Source organism: Aythya marila, assembly GCF_965140915.1.
Source record: "Aythya marila genome assembly, chromosome: 15".
NCBI classification, from domain to species: Eukaryota; Metazoa; Chordata; class Aves; order Anseriformes; family Anatidae; genus Aythya; species Aythya marila.
The window spans coordinates 9,275,801-9,300,847 of NC_139056.1; the positions used below are offsets into that span (position 1 = coordinate 9,275,801).

Below are 25,047 nucleotides of genomic sequence, written 5' to 3' on the forward strand. Positions count from 1 at the left end.
TGTTGTTTGTACTAACTTGGTTTTGTTTGTTTGGGGCTGCATGTTTTCCATTTAACTTTGAATCATGTTTAGTAGGCAACTGAATGCTGAGTTACTGGCTCTGAACAGCATGGCGGTGGTAGAGTGGATGTGTGAAAGCTGGGAATAAATGAAAATCTTTTACACAAATTGTAAAGAATAACAGTGTAGTGAGGTTAATTACAGAAAGTCTTGAAGGAGTTTGTTCAGTATGTATTCAGTTTATAATTTTGGTGTTGTGTTTTTAAATAGCATGTTTGTTAGCTTTGGTCCTTAACTTGGCTTCATTTTAGTTATGTGGAAGCAGCAATACTGAAGTGCAATAAGTTCCTATCCAAAACGTAAGAGTAAATGTTAATTGTGGGAAGGAAGTGAGGGGGCAGACATATAAGCTAATTTCAGAAGTTAAGCATGCAAATTCCATCATTGATAAGGTGTTAATAGGTCTGAGAAGAAGCAGTACTGAGGGGTTTTGAGTCTGTGGTGATAATTCCATGCAATATGGAATGTGGTACATGGACTGTGGTACAAATTGGAATGCAACAGTGCTTCTGGGTTTGGGATACGTGTATGATTGTGACATCCAGGTATTTGCAAATTAGAAACCAGTGGCTTCAGATGGTGGAGAGGAAAGCAAGATTGTTGAGATAAGTGAGGCAAAAAGAAGGAAGAGAAAACTGAAGGGAAAATATTGATGTGTCATATTAGTAGAGACAGAGTTGGAAGAACAATTTAGGAGCAATGAACCATTGTCTATTGAAAGTCTTGATATAAGCTTCTGTGTTGCCAAACAGTGTCAACTGCTGAGCTGAAAATGTTCCTTTGCATGTAATTGTCCTTTTTAGTTAAATTTTGAAACGAGTGTTGTAAGCCAAATTGCTGCTACAGTGACAACTTCATTATCACTGAAAGGCAGTTCTTGTACTGGAATTGATGGGCCTCATCTCCAGGTACTAGTACAGCTCTGTCAAGAAGAACCTGTGGAAAAATGGGATGTACAAGAACTTCTGCCAGTCCTTTAAATGGTTGCTTTTTTCACATTGAGTTTACAGCCCTTCCAGAGCTCTGCTGTCTCTCCGAACTAGAAGAGGCATTTCTCACTTGCACTTTTTGCAATCCAAGCATACAAGCTGGCTATCTGGGCAGCTCCTAATGGCAAATACTGTAGTTGAAATATAGGATATCTGTTAGTATTCACCTTAAATTTTATTTCCGAAATAAAATTTTGTGCTAATATGCTTCACCTTTGGTAGGTGTTCATGCTCAATTGTCAGTCTACTGAGTAGCTATTCAGGTCATCTGTCTGTGGTATAGTTTAGTTACCGGATGTTAAATCTGTTTTCATTTCTGAAAATCTTAACAGGGGGATTTCTGAGTGTCTTCCACGATTAACGTCTATGATTAGAGGAATTGGAGATCCACTGGTCGCAGTCTATGCAAGAGCATACCTTTGCAGGGTAGGCTACCATTTAGCACTTCAGATCTGTATCCAAGACTTAGTACAGCTAGCCCTGCTGCTAATGGGGGAAAAAAGAAGGAACTACCATTTTTATCTGAAGTAGTCAGAACCCTGTCTCTTCCTTCAGACAAACAAAAAAATATATATTCTCTTTGCTTTAATAATGGGGGAATCTTTCTTTAAGTATTTATAATATGTAAAAGGTAATTTTACATGCTGCTTATGCCTTTTTTTTTATCTTCAGGTAGGGCAAAAGCCAAGACATACTTACCCAAGAAGAGATCCTAAAATGATTCAAAGAGTCATCAGTAGTGGAAAAGTATTTGTGAAATACATTTTTGAAGTAGTGGCGATGATCTTAACTGTAACTGGAAAATATAAGGGCTGTTAATTGGCAATACTTGCACAAATTCAGCTGCCATTAAAAGTTGCAACAAATCTGTCCAGTGTTGATATATTTGGTATATCTGAATAAACTGTCCAGTATGCTTTTGGAATACTCTTCAGGGGTGCACATATGAATTCCTGCATTGGCAAGCAACTTCTATCTTCTGCTTTATTCTAAGACACGAGCTGCTTAATTCATTTGATTTTGAAATACAATAATGCCTGTTTTTTTTTTTTTTTCTCATAGCCTAATCATTACTGCTACATAGCGCAAAGTTCCCAAAAGTTTTTATGAAACAGTTTATAAGCATAGTCTAGCTTTTATTACTCCTGATACAGGTAAAAGAGATGCATAGAAGAGTTAGGGCTACATAATTGCACTTACTATTAATATATTGTTAGTGTGGAAGAGCTTAGCATGCTCCTTTTTGTTCATAAAGATGAGCATACAAAATAAATAGTGAAAACTTTCTTGCAATAAAATACCAGCTGTTTAAATACTGGCTTTTCTTTAAAATAAGAAAACTTAATAGGAAGTTTTTCAATTTGAAAGGCTTTTAATCTTTTGTATTCCAGGTACACACATTATATTAATACTTCCTACTGAAGATGGGGATTTTCACTGATTTTCTCCAGTGAAAATAGATTTTCAAAAATATAAATCCTTAAATAGGAAAACTGTAGTACAGACGTAAGTGATGTCTAAAGCCACAGCATTGTAAAATATGGCAATAAATGCTTGCGTGAAACCAGAGAACCAGTTCTGAGTGCAGTGAGGTGACATGTTTCTCTTTAGCCGCATAGTTTGAAAGGAAACGATACATAAAGCAAAGTGATAGGTGACTGTCTTGGGTTTGTGCCAGTAACCTGGGCTTCGTGATGAAGTGAGCTGGAATTGCAAACGTTCAGGGATCCCAAAAACTCAGATGTCTGAGTCTGATTGAAAAGAGGATCCTTAATCTGTTGAGATTTATTTATTTATTTAAGGCTGAACTGTAATTAACTTCTTGTATTATGCCATGTCTTCATTCTTTGAGAAGAGTTTTGTATGGATTTGTTCCATTTGCAGTTCCAGCTTTACTACACAGGCCTTGTATTTGTGTATAACAACAACCTTTATTATTTATCAGTACTATTTCTATATCTGTACTAATATTTTCATTTGAGATCTTTGATTCTGTGGAAAGAATGAAGCAATACAATGAATATAGGCTGTTGCAATGCAAGTACTAGTATTTCCTCACTGCTTATAGACACATGGAGTTGATGTTATGAGAACTTTGTTTAAATTCAGCTGTAATTACCTCAGAGTAGTTGCCAGTGGACTAGACTATAATAGCAAGCATGGAGATAATCAAAAGCATGTGATTCAATATTCAATATGTTTGTATTTTTGGTATATTCCTCTGGAAAATATATTTTGTCTTACAGTTGGAGGAGGAGCACAGGTGATAGATGCAAATAAAATCTTCCTCTTTTAATACAGGTTGGGATGGAAGTGGCACCTCAGCTCAAAGAAAGCCTTAACAAAAATTTCTTTGACTTTCTTCTAACGTTTAAACAAGTAAGCAATTGGTTTTTGTTTTCTGAATCACATAAAGATACTTCTTAACCAAACTACCATATAAATACTTTTCAAAAAAATCAAGTTCTTAAATTTAGATTTAGGGATATTCCTATGCCCAGCTGTAGCACAGGAAGCGTTACATTCATGCTGGTTAAGTTTCGGCTGCTCCGTTTCTGTGCTTTAATAATGTATGCTATGAGCTAGATATTTTTCCCCAGCTAGCAAGGAATGCCTCAGATTGTCTATGCATCTTTATCATCGAATCAAAGAATCATTTAGGTTGGAAAAGGCTTTCAAGATCATCAAGTCTAACCATCAATGTGAACTACCAAGTCCCATTGTTAAGCCATGTCCCTTAGAGACATGTGAATGTGGCACTTAAATACCTCCAGGGCTGGCAACTCCACCACTTCCCAGGGCAGCCTGTTCCAATACTTGACCACCATTATCTGTGAAAAAAATTCTTCCTAATATCCAGTCTAAACCTTGATTAGGAAAATATTCCAAGTATCCAATCTCATGACAAACAAGAACATTGTTTCAATTCGTAAGCAAAATTTGTCATAATTCTGATTAAGTACCAACTTCACTGCAATGTGTTTGTTGTTGTTGTTTGTTTGTTTTATTTCAACAGATTCATGGGGACACAGTTCAGAATCAGCTGATAGTGCAGTGTGTGGAAATTCCTTTGTATTTGACTCTATACTCTCCTGCTATAGACTGGATTTTACAGTGTATTGCATACCGTGCTCCTGAGGTAAGTAAGTGTGCTAATGCTTGGTACTAATGGCAGTGTTACAGTAGAGAACTAGTTTTATTAAAGAGTTGATAAACTCATCCTACGTTTTTCCCCGCTGTTTAACTGCATAGTGCAAGAAGTGAAGCAATGCTTCGTAAAACTTAAGGACACTGAAAGCATCTGATGTAAACACCATGTATTTTGTGCTACAAATTCTTGGAGAAGGTGTCCAATGCAGAAGTATAAGTATTTAATATGAAACTGAAGTTTAGGCAACATAAGTGCCTTTTATTATAAATTGCAGAATTCTGTGGCAAAATGTGTTGAATCGTAAGTGACTCAACTTAAAATACCAACAGTAATTTCAATTTGACTGCTCAATTTTTTACTGCTACAATATTCAGATTTGAGTTTTTGCTTTTGGAATGATAATATAGATTTTTTTAGAATTACAATATATATATATATATATATATATATATATATATATATAAAAAAAACAACCCTTATCATACAATGCTTAAGCAGCTGAGGAAGAAAAACTTACGTATCTCAGTGGTATCAAATATTGAAATCTCTTTCTATCCTTTCTCTAACCCTTCTTTTTAAAATGAAAAATAAAAAATCTGTCAGTACTTATGCGAGTGTACAAGTTAGTATAAAGGGGCTGGATCTTACTGCTTGCTTTTCTCTTTTGTACAGGAAGAATGTTTTTTTTCCCCAAAGCCCAAACTAGACCACTTTAAATTCATAGGCAGTATGTCTGTTTGTTTCTTGCTGTCCTTTAGGTAGTTTAATTTTTATTTCCTGAATTCATTAGTTTCTTCTGTCATGCAGATATAAAAATGATTTGAGTAAACTGTAGCTTCGTAATTGTTTAACATAGTCAAGAGGCTATTTTAGTCTTAAGTCAGTCTGTTCTGCATTCCACGGTAGAGAGTTTGTAATAGTCACCTCTTTTGCCAGAGGTAATTGACCTTGGTGGCAAATAGAAATCATTTTGAGAAATAGCACAGCTGAAGGGTTGCAAATTTGACTTCCATAAAATAGTGGTTTTGATTAAAATGTCACTGTACTCATTCCAGTAGATGTGTTTTATGTTGTAGTACACTGTTGTTTTCTTGTGCTGTAAATACAGGATAAGACAGGATTATTGGAATGAGTTGGGTTGGTAATTAAAACAGCTTTTAGTAGATTTTACTACAGTGATTAAAGCTGAATTTATTTATGAAATCTTACTAATTTTAGTAAGTAATTCTTACAGGTTCTGCTTACTGAGATGATGGAGAGATGCAAAAAACTGGGGAACAAGTAAGTATCATGTAATGCAGAAGATGTGAGTCTGTAATGAGTGCCCATGAGTCTCTGTAATAAAACTCTCTCCATTTTGAAAACATATCTTGGATGCACAGTGTAGCTTTTGTTCTTCCTATAGCTTACTAAATCATAATTATGAATGTCTATTTTCCAGAGATGAATTCTAAAGGATGGCAGATTACTTGTAGAGCAAAAGTTAAATTAATTTAACTCGGTTGCTGTCTCCTAAGCCAAAGTTTAGGATGCATAATGTGTTCTATATCAGCCGTGTCTCTGATTCCTGGTTATGCTTCATTTTTCTCTGATTTTCTTCCTTTCCTTCCCCCTTGTCTCCCCTGGTTACAGTTAGCCCATACATTCATTTTGGAGGGGAAGTTGTAAAGCAGCTGGCACCTTTGGAAGAATATTTAGATGACTGCTTTTTTCGAAACTAAAATTAGTACCCAAATGTCTCCTTGAAGTCTGTGTGCAGGCTAATCACATTAAGTGAATAATTCAGGAAGATTGAGAGTTTTGGATGTGCTTTCTGAGTTATGTGAATGTGATTTGGCCTGCTCATGAGCTAATCTCTGTTCATTTTACTTGGTAGGTAGGCAGAGTTCTATGAAAGTTTTCAGTTAATTTTTTTTTTTTTTTTTGGGTATGCTTTGTACAGTCTAGTTGTGCAGTGGCTGAGGAACTAAATTATGTTAATCACTGAAAGAGGGGGAATTGCCAGCATTAGCATTCTGTGACTGAACTAAGGACTGGGGTAAAAGTGTGATTTTAAAAATGAAGGAAAGACTACTTTGTGGGAGCGTGTGAGTTTGAGTTTATTTTGTGTGTAACATCCACACAAAAATCATCCACATATTCTGCTGTATTAATTATTTGGTATAGGTGTTGATTTGTTTTGTGGAACACATCTTTAAATCAATTGTTAGCATCCTGTTCCAAAGATGGGCCAGGTGTCTCATCTTTGTGATCATTTGCTCTTTGAAGGAAGCACAGAATGATGAGTATAATGAGGTGTTTTTTTTTTTTTTTTTTCCAATTAAATGTTTTTGGGATGTCTCTTATTGGAAAATTGAATAATCCAGTTGAGATGGTCTATAAAGTGTGATAGTTTTCTTTAAAATGGAGTTCTGTGGTTTTGTGTCTTCTTACGGCTGTCAAAATACCACAAAGCAAGTCACATCAGTTCATAAATCTTTAAATAATCTCAGTATGTTCCGAGAACCATGTTGCAGCCATCTAAGTGAAAAGTGACAGCCTGCTTGTCTATATTGCAAAGCATATACCTGGTGAACTCAAAGTACTTGTCTAATGAAAAAAAAATGCAAATTCTAGTCAGATTGCAATGGGACCGCTAATGCTCAGTCAAAAACAGAAGGGTTTCTGGGCTATTTTAAGTGCTCTGTACAATTTCCCTCAAGGTAAACTGCCTCAAATTCAGAGCGTCTGCTTCAGAATAGTGAAGGACACAGCGTTGCTTGGATTGTGAGACAGCTTCTGTGCTAACTTGTGTCTGAGTTTGCCCAAAGGAATTGCCTTTTTGAATGATAGCAGATTGTGTTTCTTATATTTGCACAGTAGTATCAGTAAAGTGGGTTTTACAGTAATGAGTTGAATCTTCCATTTAAGTTTGGATCAATAGTAATACAAACATGAGTCTAAACAGTTTGTTTTAAATATCTAAATATATCACTGCCAACTACTGTATAATTGCTGTTTGGATTTTTTTTTAATCCTAACAGTGCTGCCACTAGAAAACTCACTTTTATAATGCATACTTTTTTTTTAATTCAGTGAGAAAAAGTTTAAATTAGAGTTTTGCCCTGCCCAAGAATACTGTACTGCCCAAGTACTGTAGTCAAAAAGGAGAATGGGTTTCAAGAACTTCTCATTGCTGTTGAACTGTATTGATTTGTCTTATGTTCATTGTAGTGCTCTGCTGTTGAATTCAGTAATGTCAGCCTTCAGAGCAGAGTTTATTGCTGCAAGGTCTATGGACTTCATTGGCATGATTAAAGAATGTGATGAATCTGGATTCCCAAAGGTAACTTTTCTCGGGTAATTTATAACACTTATTTTTTGTCTGGCTGAGTTATGATCTACTTCTATCTTTTCTTTTACTTTCTTATCTGTACACTATTTATACTAGTTGCCTACATAAATTGCATGTTATTTAAATAAAGGGGATTCAAACAATCTTTCTGCATACTCTGCCTACTAGAGGAGTGTTGAACGAACATGCATTTTCTGCTTTAAATTTAAAATTTCTTATTATATTTCAGCACCTCCTCTTTCGCTCTTTGGGATTAAACTTGGCATTGGCTGATCCTCCTGAAAATGATCGCCTTCAAATATTAAATGAAGCCTGGAAGGTTATAACAAAGCTGAAGAACCCACAGGTGAGTTATTGACAGTTGTTTCACTACTGATCCTTTGTTCAGGGTAAAATTGTAGCCATTGTTCAGCAAGCTGTATATTTTGCATGGCATGATTTACGTTTTCTAGATATGTAAAATTGCCAAAAAAAAAAAAAAATATGATACCTGGTAATATGTTTATATAATCCCTGCTTTTCTGACCTCTGCTTACAAACAAGCAGTGCAGTTGTGGAAGTTTGTCATTAGTGCTAAATCTTTAGGTCTGCATGAATCATACTTCAGGAGTAATTACTTTAAGTGTAATTTTTGCACATGTATTTCTTTCCTGTAAATATTGGTAGTCATTAGAGATGTGTATTTCTAGGATTATATCAACTGTGCTGAAGTGTGGGTGGAGTATACATGCAGACATTTTAAGGTAAGTGATAATTACTTTGCTTCCTCTGAAGGTTTTCTGATGCAGACGAAGTGCCTGTATTAGTAACGGTATTAAAAATGGAAAAGCTATGAGTATTTAAGATGTCTCTAGGACTTCTTTAGTGTACAAAAAATGCATTTCCTTTAATGAAAGATGAATAGGGACGAAGCATGTGGCTTTGAAGCAGTCTTTCTTGCCCTCAAACCCTGCATGGTATTTCTTACCTTTTATTGGACTAGTTTAAGTAACGATTTACTGGAACTATAGCTAAAATTCCTTGCTTAACTGGAGTTGTGTAGAAAGCTGATGCTTTGGCAAGTGGGAATAAATTATCTGATGATTTACGTGCTGATTTTGTTACTGTATTTTGTAACTCCTATTTTTCGCTGTACAGAAGCGAGAAGTCAATACAGTTTTGGCTGATATTATCAAACACATGACTCCTGATAGAGCGTTTGAAGATGCTTACCCACAGGTAAAGAACCTATTTTTCCAAATCTGTAAAATCTGTGCATTTTCTTAGATCAAACTAATTCTTAAACATTTCTGATGTCTCTTAAAATAGTATAATTATTTTTAAAGGCTGTCTATGATTTGGGAAGCTTTTTTGAACAATATGATGTTGTGGTTTGTTACTCTTTTTCTCTCTCAGTCCAGGAAAAAAGGTTAAAACAATGATTTATGTATTTAGAAGTAGCAATATCTAATTCTCAAGTCAACAATATTATTCTACTGAAGAAAATCAGCAATCATGGCAGGCTGTGAGAACAGAAGTAAAACATAAATAATGATAAATCTATGTCTACTTCAGTGGATTTTAGTGTCCAGTTCTTGAGACTGTATGTCAGGTGAGATACCAATTAGTTGTAGAGGTTCTAGAAATGTTTTGTGGTTACTTGGAGAGTAGAAAAACTGCTTACAAAAGTAAATTTAACAAACTGTACTTCTTGTTTTAGTCAGTCGAACTGGAGAGGATGCAGATTATAAAACAGAAAAATCTTCCTAACTATAGAAAGTAAAGAACAAATAAAGCCTGGGTAGGCTGGTCATCCTCTCACTTCTTATGAGTTCTGAAGAGTATGCTGGAAAAACATCTGCTAGGAATAGCATAGCTGTAGTTGATCCTGCTTAGGGGAAAAGAAGTGGCATCAACGAACACTTGAAGTGTCTTCCAAACCTGTTTTCTATAAGTTATCAGAGAAGAATATGCTCTGGTTTAGGTAGTTTTAATGTAACTTGTATTACAATCATTTTCCTTTTTTTTCCTTCTTTTTCTTTTTAGCTGCAGTCAATTATTCAGAAAGTTATTACCTATATCTATGATTTCTCTCTGCTTTTTTCAGTGGTAAGTAATGCTATGCTTAATAAAATTTTAGGAGGAACTATTTTCCACTGTTTTTGCAAGACAGCTAACCTGACTTGCATATCTAAGTTGTTTTCAAATTAGCACAGCAAGAGGACTTTTTATCAAGTAGATAAGTGCAGAAACATCTTGGAAGCTCTATGCTGCTTAATACCTCAATGTTCATTATTCTCATTTCACTTTTCCAATTTTCTACACTTTGTTGTTACAGCATAAGAGACAATCAGTGGGAAATAAAATACCATTTATTTGTGTATGTGTTTGTGTAATTGCTGATAACTGTTTCTATGTTCTATTATGGGGTTTAAGTTTGTTATTGAAACAAACTGAAAATTAGGTAAGAGAATGCATAAGAGGTAGGGAAAGGAAAGAAGACAGCAGGTATCAAATTGCTGAAACCAGCTGAAGAATAAAACTGAAGACTGACTGTGGCTTTGGAGTCAAGTCTTGTTCACAAGTTACTTAGATAATTCTGAAAAACTTACCTTCGCTATATTTTTGAGACAATATCCAAACTAAATATCTCAGTGTCTGAACAACCTCAGCCCATGTCTTTAAAGAAAATGCAAATGTCCTGGACCTTCATAAGTTGCCGTGGATACATCCACAATGGAAAACATGTGACCTGTTTTAATAACTAACATTTTTTTCCATAGATGTCTGAATTTCAAGTGATGTTAAGCTGTTTCAAGTGTATGACTGCTTTTTAATAATTTACAACATTTGGTTCAAATGGTTTTGTATTTTGTTTTGGATTGCTCCAATCAGTAAACTGGTAAAACCTTTCAGCCATCAGTGCTTTGCCATTTGTTTCCTCTTTCATGGAATGGAAAGATGGTTCTTCAAGATAAGTTACTGTCTTAAAAAAAAAAAAAAAAAAGATTAAAATTATTTTCAATAAAACAGCCATGATTATAAAACTTATCCAAAATATTTATTCTTTTAATGTGTTTGTAAAAATAACTAATTTTACTTGTTTATGTATTTGTACTTCCAGGAGAAATTCTTGCCATTTCTGGATATGTTCCAGAAGGAGAATGTGAGAGTGGAGGTTTGCAAGTGCATTATGGAATCTTTTATTAAGTAAGTGGAGATTATTCAGATTAAATGCACTCTGGAGAATCTGGGCAATGGATTGAAAGATTGTTTGGGAAGATGGACTGAGCCAGTGTTTAGTTTAGTCCACATAGCTTGTTGAGGATGTTCCAGTCTGTGGAGAAGGAAAAACAAAACAAACAAACAAAAAACCCACAGGTGTCTGTTTTGTTGATCTATTGATTGACTCCTTAACTGTTCACAATGAAAGCTGAAATTGAAGTAATGCATCGATGCTGACTTACTATTGACTAACAGATCAGTTGTCCCCTGAGCCTTTATCAATTTATCACTTTAGGTAGTCCATGAAACGTTTTTGTATTTCATCTGATATCACAGTGCAGAATTATTACCTTGGAGTAACAGAAGAAGAGGAGAGGAGAGACAGACTGTTGTTACAAGCTCCATTATATAGAAAAAATGGTTATTTCCCCAGTTGAAAATGAATTTCAAAGATGAGACTTCATCTTCAAATATTGTAAAAGTCAAGCGGTCTTCTTCAATTAATTTTGAAAAAAAAATATTCTTTATCACCTTTTTGTTTTTAAATAACAAAATTGCAGGCAGATGCTGAATTACAGTGATCCAATCTCTCACACTGAATTGAGTTCTACTTTTTTTAAAAAAAAAAAAAAAAAAAAAGCATCTTTGTACATTCCAAGTATTCTTTTTTTCTGTGTTGTGTGTTTTTGTTTGTTTTTTTTTCCATCATTTGTAAGTTTGGGAAATATGAAGACAATCATTTTCTGCCCTACATAGAACTGGTGTAACACAGTCTCAGTAGATGATCAAGTTTTCGTTAGCAGAAACTTTATAAGGAAATAGCCTTTTAGCAAAAACCTGCAGCATTCAACTGTGAGAAGTACAATCAAAAATTGCTTTAAATAGCAGAAAAGGCACAGAGAATGTCAAATGCTGTGCAGGTTCTTTAGGGGGTTAAATGCTCAGTATATGAACAGACACACTGGTCATTGATTCCTTCAGTCCTGTCTTCCATGTGGTAGAAGTTTAAATTTGCGATAAACGGTTCTAGTCAAAAAGAGGGAAACCTCCTCCTGAGTTTTACACATTTTTGATGTTCCTCTTCAAGCACCTAAGTTGAAAAGCTTTTAATACTAGGTATCCAAAGAGCCTTTTTTGTGTATGGAAAACAAGTACTTATACTTAGGTGTTACTTTCTACCACCAAGGTACCAAATAAGCGAGCACAGGCACTTGACTGCCATGTTATGCATCTACTCCGTTTGTCTAAATGTTTAGCTATGCTTTTGGGTTTGGTGGTTGTATGCATATATTTTGATGAGATCCCCCACTGAGTCTTCTCATCTTAGTAGTGCACTTGTACCTCTGGACTTAAGCATGACACTTATCCATCCTGTCTGTTCATCAATAGCTGAGAAACTATATTTTTTGGTAGATCTAGGAATGTTTTGTTTTGACATTCTTAGATTGATTCAACTTATCACGTCTAGCTTGTTGTGTCCCTTAACAAGTTAGATTCCATGGCTTGGCAGTAAACCTCCATGTATTAAGGTAAAATTTCTTGACTGGTTTTAATTGGAACTCTATGTTTGTTAACCATGTGATCTTTGAATTCCTGAAGGCTAGAAAAAAAGGAATATAAAACTTCTGTAGATTGTTAGTGTCTTACAGCATTGCTGGTAGGAATTACTCGTTCAGTGGGTGTGCTATTCATTGTTTTTCATTTTGACAGTGCGGGATTTTTCATCACTTTTTCTAAAACATTTTACAGGCATCAGCAGGAATCTACAAAGGATCCTGTTATACTCAATGCTCTTCTGCATATCTGCAAGACAATGCATGACTCTGTGAAGTAAGATTAACTTTACTCATATTAATAACTATCATTTATGCAAAGTTTGGCTGCTTGGTGTACAGTTTCACACTTCTGAGACTGTTTGTTTCATGGTGGATTAAGACATTAATCCAATTAGTGGTGAGGGAAGAGCTGTGTGGTGAAGTGGTAGCACATAGTATTTGTTCCGAAATTAGTGCTTATATGGAATACTGAAACAGAATTTTAAAAGGGAAGTAGCAGCAGTTTTGTAGAGGTTGTTAGTAAAGCAAAGACACTAAAAACTACATTTAAAAAATATATTTCTGGGAATGAAACTGGTGTCATCTTTGAGTTATAGCGAATAAGAGACTTTATGAGCTTTAATGAATATGTACCTATTAAAGCACAGATTGCCATATTTAATTTATACATTTATGCCCTGCTTTCAGCCATTACCAAGGGGTGTGAAATCTTTAAAAGTACAGCTGAAAGACTTCTAGAAACATCAGTAAAGGAACCTAAAACAAGGGAGAAGCTTTTGAATAGTTTTTTCCCCTGAATTCTCCTCTTCCCTTTTCCCCTTAATTTTGAGTGCTGAGGTTAGGGATCTACTTTGTGCCGTGTTGCAAACCCCATGTTTGAATGGCAGGTGTGTAAAGGTCAGGGCCATTTTTTTTTTCTGTGCCAGATGCCTTGTGATATGCCAGGTTCTCAGCAATTGTGACTTGACAGTCTACCTGTAATTTCAGCTAATATTTATTTAAAAGCTATAAATAGAAAAAAAGGGGGTTTGTACGCCAAACTTTGGACTGTGACAATAGTTCAGTTTTGTTCCATTTTTGTAATAGTTTCAAGTAGAGTGTCTTAGAATATGAGCCAGATACTTGTGAATCAAATTTCAAAAACTTCTGTGTAATGTGGAAAACAAATGTGGTTAGTAGGTTGTTAAAACAACTAACAAAAAAAAAATTGTTTTGCAAAAATCACACAGAAATCTGCATCTGACTGAAAAAAGAGTCACAATTACCAGTGTGAAATCTTTATATCTTAAGAGCAAGAACTACCCCGCACGCACACTTTCTGGTTTGAACCCAGAGCCTCTTAGTATGGCAGGCACTTCAAAGGAACTTGTAACTTTCTCAGCCTTGATATGCCATGAGTGCAAGATTTATTGTCAATTACAAAGTCAGGTTTGGCATGCAATTTCAATTTATACCTGTTTGAGTGCTTTATTTTGTGTTAGAACACTGCATTTCTGTATGTTGCAGTAAAAGCCTCTTCAACCTTTTAAATAGAAGAATGTATTGAAGCTAAAACAACTTATTAAAAAAATTAGGCAGTATATGGCAAGCCATATTTGGTACTTCCTCTGACATTTTGCCAAAACAATTTTGCTGGGTTTTGGAGCTCCTTACAATTCCTTAAACCAGCAGCTCTTTTAGCTGAGACAAGATGATGTACATAATTTGCTGGGTTCTGTCTTTCATCTTTTATTGGCAAATCATCATAATTCTTACTACGTTAAAGTAACCCCTGCATCTATTCTTGCATGCTGGTTCAGGAAATTCCCAGCCCATTGTGTAGGGCTCATTAACCCAATAACAGCTGTTGGAGGGTGACAGCCTTTAGACTGGCAGTGGTATGATTCAAAATTGAATTGGAAACCTATAATTGACCTGGAGATCCCATTACAACTCTTCTGAGCCTCTCAGAGCCCATCAGTTGACTCTCTTGATTGGCAGTGCCCTAATGAGCTAATCATGCTGAGATTTTCTTTCTTCCTTTACTGAATTTGTATAATAAAACTATTGTCCTCTTCCCATCTGGTGTCTAAGCTAGGAAAATGGTAATTGCTACACTAAAGTTCAAATCTGGAGCCAACTACATAATAGTAGAAAGATTAAATTGTATTAGTTAATTGTTATTTATCTTTTTACTTATCCATCTTCAGTGAAACAAATTTGACTTACTGCATTTTCATGTGATGTAAATTTGTTTCAAATAAGATTTAGACTTCGTACAGAATAGGTATCACTGATAATTGTAAAATGAATCTTGTTTTTATGTATCAGTTTAAGAAGTTCTAACAGTGCTGCCTTTTTGATATTTTAGTAACAAGGTGATGTTAAAGAGAATTCTTAAATGACTAACCCGGTTACATATTAAAAAATATATATATTTTTTCTAAAATAAACACATTGATTATTATATACTATTTAACGTGCATATTAAAAGCTGTTCCCCATTAACAGGATGATTTTTCTCCTAAAAATGGCTTTACTAATTTCTTTAGGATTTTATAATCAGTTCCTACTCAAGTTCTCATGTTGTAACACAAGAATGAAGCCACTTTCTTGCTTGCTGCAATTAAGAACTCTAGCTTAGCTAGCTTCTGTTCATGCTGAATCTAAGCTTCTGTAAAATCTAAAGACTTAGCAATTTTTACAATTCTTAAATTTAAGAATTTAGTTTGGTGCATGGCTGACTTGAAGATATGTATATTAAAATTATTCTCATTCTATAACTAAAATTATGAGACTAGTGGTCTTAGTATTCAATAAATAATTTATAGAGACATAAAATTGCATAAATTAGCATGTATCATTTGAACATTTACAGATAAATAGTTAAGAAATATTCAGAAATCTGACATATACATTATCTGTTATAGTGCACTGACACTTGAGGATGAGAAAAGAATGTTAGCATCTTTGATAAATGGATTCATAAAAATGGTGAGTAACAATTGTATGCAACTGTTGGCGAGTACCTTACCACTTGGATTTTCATGAGTTCCCCATGAGAAACAGGTGCCTATGTAACTAAATTAGAGATGGTACGTGACTTGCCAAAGACTGTTGAAAACCCCAACCAGCGCATTTTAGTGACATAAGTATGTGAGTGTTGAAAGAAATATACAGTGGCGAAGCTGGCATGGTGCAGTATGCTAGTTTAAACTGTATGTGTATATTTAATTTTTCTGCTATTTTTTTAATCTCATGTAAAACACACTAAGTATTTAAAAGCTAAGCAGTAATTAGTCTTTATATTACAGCCTCAGAGAGATCATGCTTTTGTGAAATCCCACTACCCATCCCTCAATGAGACCATTTATCTCATTTACAAATGAGATAATTTCTATCATTAAATCAGTAGTCCCGCTAAAACTCCAGTTGACTTGAAATTAATTTTTAACCCTTCCCTCCTACTAATCCCTGTAAAATCTTTTGTTCCTGTGCCTTGTGTTTGAGATGTCAGGTTGTTCTAGGGAGATGTTTGTAAGCTTTTGTTGTGGCTCTTCTCATTCTATAACCATGTCTTTTCAATCTTGCTTTTCTTTTGTACAGTAATAGCTGACAGGCTTTGTCTCTACTTGTCCCCTTTATTCTTTGTTGTAATTCTATGAATTTATCTCTAGATGGTTGCTTTCTCTTCAGTTTTCATATTTAGCTATATAATAGAATGTTTTTAATATATTTTTTTTTCTTTATTAAGGGTTATATGCAATATAATGTACAATTTTCTTTAAGAGGAGTTCACACATTGAATAATATTTGATGTGGCTTTACAGTCTGGGGGGAAGAGTGGAGGGACAAGAATCCCAGAGCAGCAAAATGGTACAATTTTTAAACAAGCCTATGTTAAGATATGGAGAGAAAAGTAGTTGTAAGTCATTCTTACAGCCAGGCTTTTTAGTGAAAAATGTTATATTTCTAGAGAAGTTTTCTTAAGACTAGGGCTAGAGAATCAGCAGTTGCACAAATATAAGAAAGGCAAGGCAGTTAGGTCTGTAACACAAGATTGTCTGTAACACAACACAATCTGGTGCAGATCCTTTGATCTTTCACTGGATGGACGAAACACAAGTTTTTACAGAATTAAAAGGAAAATTCTTTCACATGCGACTTGAGAAATGAGGAATAATGCAACCATTACTCTTATTAGAAAAAAAGTGATCCATTTGAATCCATAAATGTAGACTGCCTGGAGACTGTTTCTCTTGCTAGGCTTTTGATTGACAGCTGAGACACTCTAGCTGACAGTGCTCAGTTTTGAAATCTGAAGGGTTGGAAGTAGGGCGTTCTCACACAAGGGCTGTTTTTGACTTTTCTTTCCTGGCAGCGTGCAAGGCTACAGGCTTTTGCCATACGATATAAACATTTATTAAATAAACTTGAGGAAAAAAACTCTTTTCTTACTGGTATGCCTAGTTACAAAAATGATCTTTTTTTTTTTTTTTTGAGGCCCTGTAATGACTGGGAATTAGACATCTGAATACAGATTCACTGATTTATTTCTGTTTTTTTGTTTTGTTTTGTTTTTTGTATAGTCTATACTAACCCTATGTTCCTAGTTCCATAGTATCATGAATTCTGCTAATTTTGAAACTACTTTTCACAAATCTAGGAGATAAATTTTGATTTTTGATAAGTATTTGTTTTATTAAGTAGACCATGTGGAATGTGAACAAAAAAAAAATCAGCAAAACCTTCAGGTTTAAGTATTGGAAAGCAGTTAAATGCTTGTACAATGGTAAAATGTATTTTTGTTTCTTCTATAGGTTTCATTTGGCCGTGACTTTGAACAACAGCTGAGTTTCTATGTTGAAGCCAGATCAATGTTTTGCAATCTGGAGCCTGTTCTAGTCCAGTTGATTCATGTAAGCTATAGTTTATCTACATTATCTTAATACTTAGGGTTATATTTGCAGTTCTCTCATTCCCTGCCCAGATTATTGTGCAGTGTTTGAAGTCTTTATATCAGGTGTTTTAAAAGTAGGCTTTGATCTTGTCTCTCATTTTTATCACCCCAAATTCTCTGAAGTTCTTGCTTGACTCTGAAATTCAGATGCATGGTATCATTGCAACAAAGAAAATTAGCTATCTTGGGAGAGATTTCATGGCCAATAAAATAAATAGTACTTTTATGTATTCGGAATTTGGGTTCTCTCTTCTATAATCCTCCATCTAGGAGAGATTAGACTGTCTCTGGTCTGCAGACATAGTCAGAATCCTGCTGTGATTGGGAAGCTTAATTGCTTTTCTGTATCGAGTCACATGACAGGTGAGCACTTGCTGCATCTGATTCCTTTGTATGATATGATAAATCGTATATCCTTTTAAATCCTGTTTTGTTTTTGTTTTTTACTAAATGAGTTTGCTAGAAATGGTGATTTCTATATTAGGAAGGCGATGATGAGAGAGCACTTTAGCTGGGAAACAAGGGATGATCTAAATGCTTGAATAAATCAACAACTCTACCTTGACAAACCTTCAGAATCACATTTGTTTTAAGGAACAGTCACTGGAATTCTCAAAGTGAAGAGGAAGTAAAAACTAAATAATACAGTGGGAACACCATATATGGGTTCCTTTTGACAGTTTCTGTTCTCTAAATGCACGCAGTAAAATGTGCAGTTTATTTGCAACTGACCTAATAAATCTGTGCATTTTTCTTAATGTTCTGCTTTTGTTGTTTTTGTTTCTTTTTTTTTTTTTTTTGGTATGTGTGCGTGTGTAGTCTGTGAACCAACTAGCAATGGAAACAAGAAAGGTGATGAAAGGAAATCATTCCAGAAAGACTGCTGCATTTGTCAGGGTAGGTCTGAGTCCAATAAACTTTGAGCCTGCCTTCTAAGCAGATAAGGTCCCTTCTAAACTAAGTCATTCTATGATAAGTGCTCCTTTTGATTTTCATGCTTCTAAGTCTCTGCAGTTACTGTCATATGAGCTTTGAAACGCACACAGGCTATTCAAGTTCTTTGGATTCACATCTTCTTGCCTGAAACATGTCAACTAAGATGAATTTCATCTTCACGTACTGTGAAGGAGTTTGCATATGCTATGGTTAATGAATGGATTTTCATTGACAGCACTTGCATATGATGTTCTGGACAGAAAATAGCTAAGGTGACATTGGCCAGGTTCTGTATGCCTGGGAGCCCCTTATTCCATCTATATGTTTGGGCTGCTCCAATAGGTTTACATCAGCAGCATGTTGTGCTAGATCTCCTTCCTCCCAAATGTACACAGTGCCAGTGCTGTGACCTGTTTGATACACAACTTGTCGCTGAGGACCAGACCTAACTGCTTTGCTAGTTAGGTTTTGGTCATGAGCTACATGCTGGTTACTTCAGAGGGACTGTTAGAGCTAGAGTCACAGATTGGACCTAATCTATTAGTAATAACATTAATAGTAAGTATAATTATTGAAGTAGTAAAGAGAAAATTGAAGTTGCTGATTTTGGACTTAACATAATACTAGCTGTTTAGGGAAAGTCTTTCCATAAACTCATTTACAGATTTTGTTTCCTAATCAGGTATATAATCAGTAATGACTGCTGTAACTCCAAGTAAGGAATTTTGTTCATTTTTTATTACTTTATTTGCTTTAGGCTTGTGTTGCCTTTTGCTTTATTACAATTCCATCTCTGAGCAGTATCTTCACACGCCTTAATCTGTATCTACACTCTGGACAGGTTGCTCTGGCAAATCAGTGCCTTTCACAAGGTAAGACGAGTTAATTTACTTAAAGGTTTTCGATTTCAGAAGTATTTCTAGCTGTGAATAGTAACTTGGTTGAAAACATAAGTCATATAAGTATATTTATTATGTAATTAAAATACAGCCCTTTTTTTAAGCACTGTTAAAGTGAAAACTTATAATATTAAAGCAACTCTTCAATTTCAACACTAATTGGGTTGAGTAAATAAGACAGCTGACACTATTTAACATAGTTGTGGATGTGAGGCAGGTTGTCCAAAATTAAATAATTTTAAAATTATGGAAACATATTTTTTTTCTCCTGCATAATTGTCCAAGCACTCTAATAGCAAATAATGTGCTTTAACCAAACTGTCAAAGAAGAAACTAGTTAATCTGTGTAGTAGTGCACAGGCTGATAAAATCATGGAAAGAGATTGAAAAGATTTAAAACTTAGGTTAATGATACTAAAACTTGCTATCAAAGCACAGAAGTGATAAACACTCAGCTAAAGATATGCCCTGTATCAGAGGGAAATGAAGAAGTAATACCAGATAATGTGAAGAATGAAAAAGGTATTTTCTTTATTTGATCTGAATTATTGGCTGAAACAGGGCCTGAGTACGGTTTTTGGCCATCCTGTTTGTTCAGTCCTAAGTAATTTGAAATTCTGACAAAAGGTGATTTGGGGAAAAAACTAAGCTACTCTGACAACAGTATGAGCACTACGTATGTATCACTGTTTCAATATGATCTTGTTCCTGTTCATATTGCAAATGAGAGACAGTTACCTATTCTGAAAGTCTTCTCCTACCTTTAACTGTTTCCAGTATCTCTATTTTCCTTTTCAAAATGTTGTCTTTCTACTTTGTTTTGCAATTCTAACATCAACTTGAAATGTGTCCTTTCCAATGGTAAATGCTTTTTTATATATTTTTTTCAATGTAATGGTGAAAATAACACACAGGATTACTTTGCAACATCCTTTGTTGTGGCTATTAATTCTGTGTTTTAGCTCTATGCTTCTTTATGAGACAATTAAAAACATCTTTGCTGTGATGATTTTAACCTATGACCACTACATCTTTACTGTCCTTGTGTGTTCTGCACTTGTTTCATTCTACTCTTACTGCTACTGTGTTTTGTTGTTGTTGCTAGGGCTCCTGCAATGAATATTCAAAATTCAGAGTGAACTCTGTGTGTGCAAATAAATATCTGTATATGTTTTACAAGTAACAGTTGATCTGATTCTGAGCCACCTGGATTTGACATTGTGCACAGGCAATTTTGATATTTGGAGTTTGCATTTTTCCTATCAGGCTGTCCCTTTTGTATGCTTGATGGCTCACCTGGCTGTGAGTTTGTGCTTGCCTTGCCTCACTGGGGTATGGTGGGCCAGATAATATTGTGCTGCTCTGCCACGTCTGAATATTTATGGTTACTGAAGCAGAGGTCAACTGGGCATTCTTTTGATGAAAAGAAGCATAGGCTGAGTGTATTTAAGTCTTGTTAGCTAAGCTTTGTTGCTTCAAGTCACAAAAGATTCCTATGTTTGCCAGAGGAAGGTATATGAACGTAGTAAAGTTGAAATTGTAGCTGCATTTTTTTGTGCTCTGCCACAAAAGTCATAGGTTAGACCTTTGGAAAGGCCTTGTCTATGGGAAGTAAAGCGAGAATGCTTCAAGTGGGTTTAACTTGCCAGAAATTAGATGCACGCAGAATATTGAAAAGGATAGATTTTCAAGTAAGGAGATGCATTGGAATTTGATACAGGTCCCCCAGTGGAAATGTCTGAGATAGCCTTTTAATACTGCTGTAGGGAACGTACTGTAGGGACTAAATTCCTGTTTACGTAGAGACAGAGCAGGGATTCATTACCCAGCCTGACTTCTGCAATGTTGTATGAATGAAAGGTGAATATATCTTTTCATTCGCTTACTTGGGTTTCCTTTTCAGTTTGATGTTTTCCAAGCTCTGCATTTACCAGTAAATTCCAGCTGCACAAACAAGCTGACTTAGGATGCTGATTACGACTTTTTAGTACAGGACGGCTGTTGTACTTCTTTGTTTTGAATGCAGTGCTGCCCGTACAGCAAAGGCGAGAGATTTAGAGTAAAGCTTTCTGTTGTGTCCAAGTATGTTGTGCAAATAAAAGATCTGCAAAGTTGGTTGTTGTGAAATTAGTATTATGCAGTTTCATTGTACGTAACCGAATTTACCAAAACTGGACTCTTTTCTTCCTATAGTGTTTAGTTTAATTGACCAGCTTTACCTTCTCCATTGTATCAGTTTTTGTTGGTGGTGCTGTGTTGCAGTGCATCTATTGTTGGAAACAAATCCAAAGCAGTTTTTCCATAGTATTCAGTCTTTGAAGACTGTGCTTTGCTCCTGCTGAGACCAACTCTGATTAACAATTTTTCAATTTCTGAACTCCTTTTCTGCTATTTTTGTGATCCAAGTCTTGCCTAACTGAGACTGCTGGGCCCCAACAACTGTCTTTTTTTTTTTTCTTTTTTTTTTTTTTCAGTGTGAGAGGTTATGAATGTGCACAGCTGTTGTCTGACTTGTGAATGCAGTGCACTCACTAAACAATGAATAGGCATCCTCATTCTGAAATCTCTTAAGGTAGCAGGTGTATGCAAAGTCAGTCTCTAAAATACATATTTATTAATGACTGTATTCTGAATTTTAGACTCACAAGCTAGAGAGAGAAACATTTAGCCAAGCTCAGTTTTTGTGGAAATGAAGCACGTTCTAAACTGGTGGATGTTCAATAACTTGGTTCATTTAGCAAGGTTTTATTGTTGAACACTTTTTTGCTTCCTTAGAAAATTTATTTGGGGCATAATTTGTGTTCAGAGACATGTCATTTGCATGAGTAATTTAGCATTTGTTAAACAGACAACAGTGGTACCAGGCTTCGGACATTTTTCTGAGCTATCATTGCATGTTCTGGTCTATTTTGGTTAGCTAAAGTGTTCTTGAAAATTACTTTTAACACAGTTTAATCTGCATCTCAACTGAATGTGTTTCATGTGTGTAAGAAGTAATGATTAATTCATAACAGCAAATTCAAATCCAGTCAGCTAACTGATGCCAAATAGATGCTGATCTATTAAAACCATTGCGGCATGAAGTTTTAAGAGGGTGCAGTTAATGAGAGCATTAGGATAGGAAGTGAAATCTTGTCTTATGTGTAACCTTTATTTCATTCCTGATCGGAACTAGCTTAATCAGTTTAAAATTGGGAAGAGAAATAAAACTGGAAGAAAATGTACCTGATCTGATGGCTCAGTCAGTAGCGCGGCATGCATATGTACATGTAGTTTCTCTTTAAAAATTCCAGCTGTTGTGTTTAGCAATTAGAATTCTTGGATTTTTTTTTTTTTTTTTTTTTTTTTTTTTAGTTTTAAAATCCTTCTGGGAGTGTAGTTATTTCAGTTGGTTGAGTTTTCACTTAAATATGTAATAAAAATGAATTTTACAGGGTAGACTTCTGTAGATAATAGGATGTTTTCTCTAAATTGTTAATGTATCTAACTTGAAAAGGGAGTAAAGTTACCTCTTGGGGTAGATAAGTATTAGAACTGTAACTGTCACTTTTCTTGGAATAGATCTGCTTTAATACAGGTGAAACTGGGTCAGAAACATGAATTTGTAGGTGCATGAAAAGGCCAATATTAATAAACTGACCTAGTACGCACCTGTTAGCATTCAGAGTTTTGGCAGAGGACAATGAAGAATCTAAAATGACAAAACTCATTGCATGATTTGGAGATGTAGGCTCAAAAAGTGCTTACAAATTGATTTTAAACCTAGTGTGTCCTATAAAACCAGTGGGGAGAGGACTGAAATTAAAACTAATCTATCAAAGAAAAACAGCCTTATTTTTATTTTGGATCAATTCTCCAATACAGTGTTGTAATACCACATCTGCAGAGAGGAAGGACACAGTCTGAAATTGACGTTACTGCTGGAAAGAAATATTCAGAAAATGACTTCCTTAGTTAACTGCACAAATACAAGGAATTTCCCTGAACACAGATCAAGTATGTAATATTTCTGCACATCAAGCATATATGAAAATGTCAAAGAATCCTGTAGACAATGTGGGCTTAAAATTTGGTTATTTTAACTTGACTCATAGGTAAAAATATTGAGATGAATTGTTACAAAAGATCCTGTGTCTGCTTCTGAGGTCCAGCATTGGATTATTTTTTTTTCTTCTGGAACTTCTGATTGTTCCTTCTCTTCAAAAAAAAATTCTTTACATCTTTACCGAGCCTTCCAAGTGGCTCTGTCACTTACTTACTTGTTCTTCCCTGCAGTGATAACCTGGAACAAATGCTGGAAAGAACTGCAGAGCAGGAGTAGGGAAACAGAATTAGCTTTCTAATATGTTCTTTGATTGTACTAAGCTTTTTTTGGAGGGCTGTCTAGTACAGTGAGTCTTCACCCAGGTGGATGTCTGTCCAGGTATGCTGTTCAAAATGTATTAAATATGAATACCATCTCTTTTGTCTCCAACTCACAAGGAGTGCTTTAAAAAAAATGAATCTATAATTACAGAAAGTTTTAGGGGATTTTTTTTTTTTCCTGGATCCGTTACTTGCATCTCTGGAGAGCCTATTAAGAGCCCACCCCGGGAAGAAGGACACTAGATTTTACAGCAATTGTGTGCGCTTTCTCTTTTTTATTTTTTTTATTTTTTATTTAACTGAGTCACAGAACTGTGCTTTGTAGAGGCACGCTGCCAGCATAGAATAATAAATTCTCATCAGTCATGCTTTCTGTCACAGGGAGTGCTTGGACTAAATTGAGATTAAATGCATGCTTCATTGTGTCACTCTTCTGGATTTTGAGACATAGGTATTATTTTAATTGCACATATTTCCTCCCTGTGGAAATGCTGCTTTTGGCTGTCAAAGAACAGACAGCATGATTTTAATTATTGGTCACAGCATTCAGCAGGTGGGTAGAAATGACGCAACTTTCTGGTAATGCATGTTGAGTGGTGTTTTCATCTTAAAGGCCTGTGAAATCCTTGCCTCGCTTCAGAATTAAAGTAATTAAATTGATTCTGTGTGACTTATTTAAAACATAATGTTGTCAAACAAAAATTTGATAAAAATGGAGAGTCTGTCCCCAGAATCAACTGATGCATATATTTGCTTTAACAAATGCAGATTTTAATTCTGAAGCATACAGTGCTTAACATACGTCTAAATATTCATTGGGCTGTTTTTTAAATGGAACCAGAACACATTTTCACTAGTGGATTGCAAAATTAATTTGTTTTCTACTTCAGAAAATGTTACTTTTCCATGAATATTCTCTAAACATGCCAGGCTTCAGCCACACTTTGGAGAAAGAGTATTATGGAATTAGTAGTGAGTATTTTAAAATCGTACCCATATCATATTTTAGCATACTTTCTCGGTAATATTAGAGAAGAATTTTATTAGTAAAATTTCCTACCTAATCTAAAATCTTTATAGATGTGAAGAATATAAATAGAGAGGATTTGACATAAAGAGTTTAAAGAAAGAAGAACCTAAAGAGTTTTTTCGAGTTACAGTTAGATTTGAGGACTTCCCAGGAACATGAAGGAAAAACAATAGTTGTATAGAACTGTAAAACCATTTAGGTTGGGAAAGACCCTTAAGATCATCAAGCGCAACCATCACCTACTACTCAAATCCTCTAAATCATGTCCCGAAGTGCCACGTCGCACATCTCTTAAACACCTGCAGGGGATGGCGACTCCACCACTTCCCTGGGCAACCTGCTCCAGTGCCTGACCACTCTTTCCATTAGGAAATCCTTCCTGATATCCAGGCTAAATTTCCCCTGGCACAGTTCCTCGTGTCCTCTCACCTGTCACCTGAGAAAAGAGACTGATGCTCACCTCAAGGCAGTCTCCTTTCAGGCAGTTGTAGAGTGCGATGAGGTCTCCCCTCCATCCCCTGGAACACATTCCAGCAACACGATGTCTTTCTTGTAGTGAGCAGCCCCAAACTGAACAAAATATT

The 25,047-nt window shown here is 35.2% G+C and overlaps 1 protein-coding gene across 2 annotated transcripts in view; it reads left to right on the top strand.

Annotated features, from left to right (window-relative positions):
• Positions 1-25,047, top strand: part of VPS35L (VPS35 endosomal protein sorting factor like) — a 55,679-nt gene that overhangs the window by 13,782 nt on the left and 16,850 nt on the right. For both annotated transcript variants that reach the window (XM_082772846.1, XM_082772847.1), the window contains exons 11-26: positions 312-359; positions 1,382-1,475; positions 3,351-3,428; positions 4,066-4,188; positions 5,435-5,481; positions 7,414-7,525; positions 7,764-7,880; positions 8,224-8,277; positions 8,672-8,752; positions 9,560-9,622; positions 10,638-10,723; positions 12,488-12,568; positions 15,204-15,267; positions 17,094-17,192; positions 18,053-18,130; positions 18,927-19,041. In XM_082772846.1, coding sequence (XP_082628972.1) covers positions 312-359; positions 1,382-1,475; positions 3,351-3,428; positions 4,066-4,188; positions 5,435-5,481; positions 7,414-7,525; positions 7,764-7,880; positions 8,224-8,277; positions 8,672-8,752; positions 9,560-9,622; positions 10,638-10,723; positions 12,488-12,568; positions 15,204-15,267; positions 17,094-17,192; positions 18,053-18,130; positions 18,927-19,041 — 1,340 coding nt within the window. The remainder of the gene's footprint in view (positions 1-311; positions 360-1,381; positions 1,476-3,350; positions 3,429-4,065; positions 4,189-5,434; positions 5,482-7,413; positions 7,526-7,763; positions 7,881-8,223; positions 8,278-8,671; positions 8,753-9,559; positions 9,623-10,637; positions 10,724-12,487; positions 12,569-15,203; positions 15,268-17,093; positions 17,193-18,052; positions 18,131-18,926; positions 19,042-25,047) is intronic.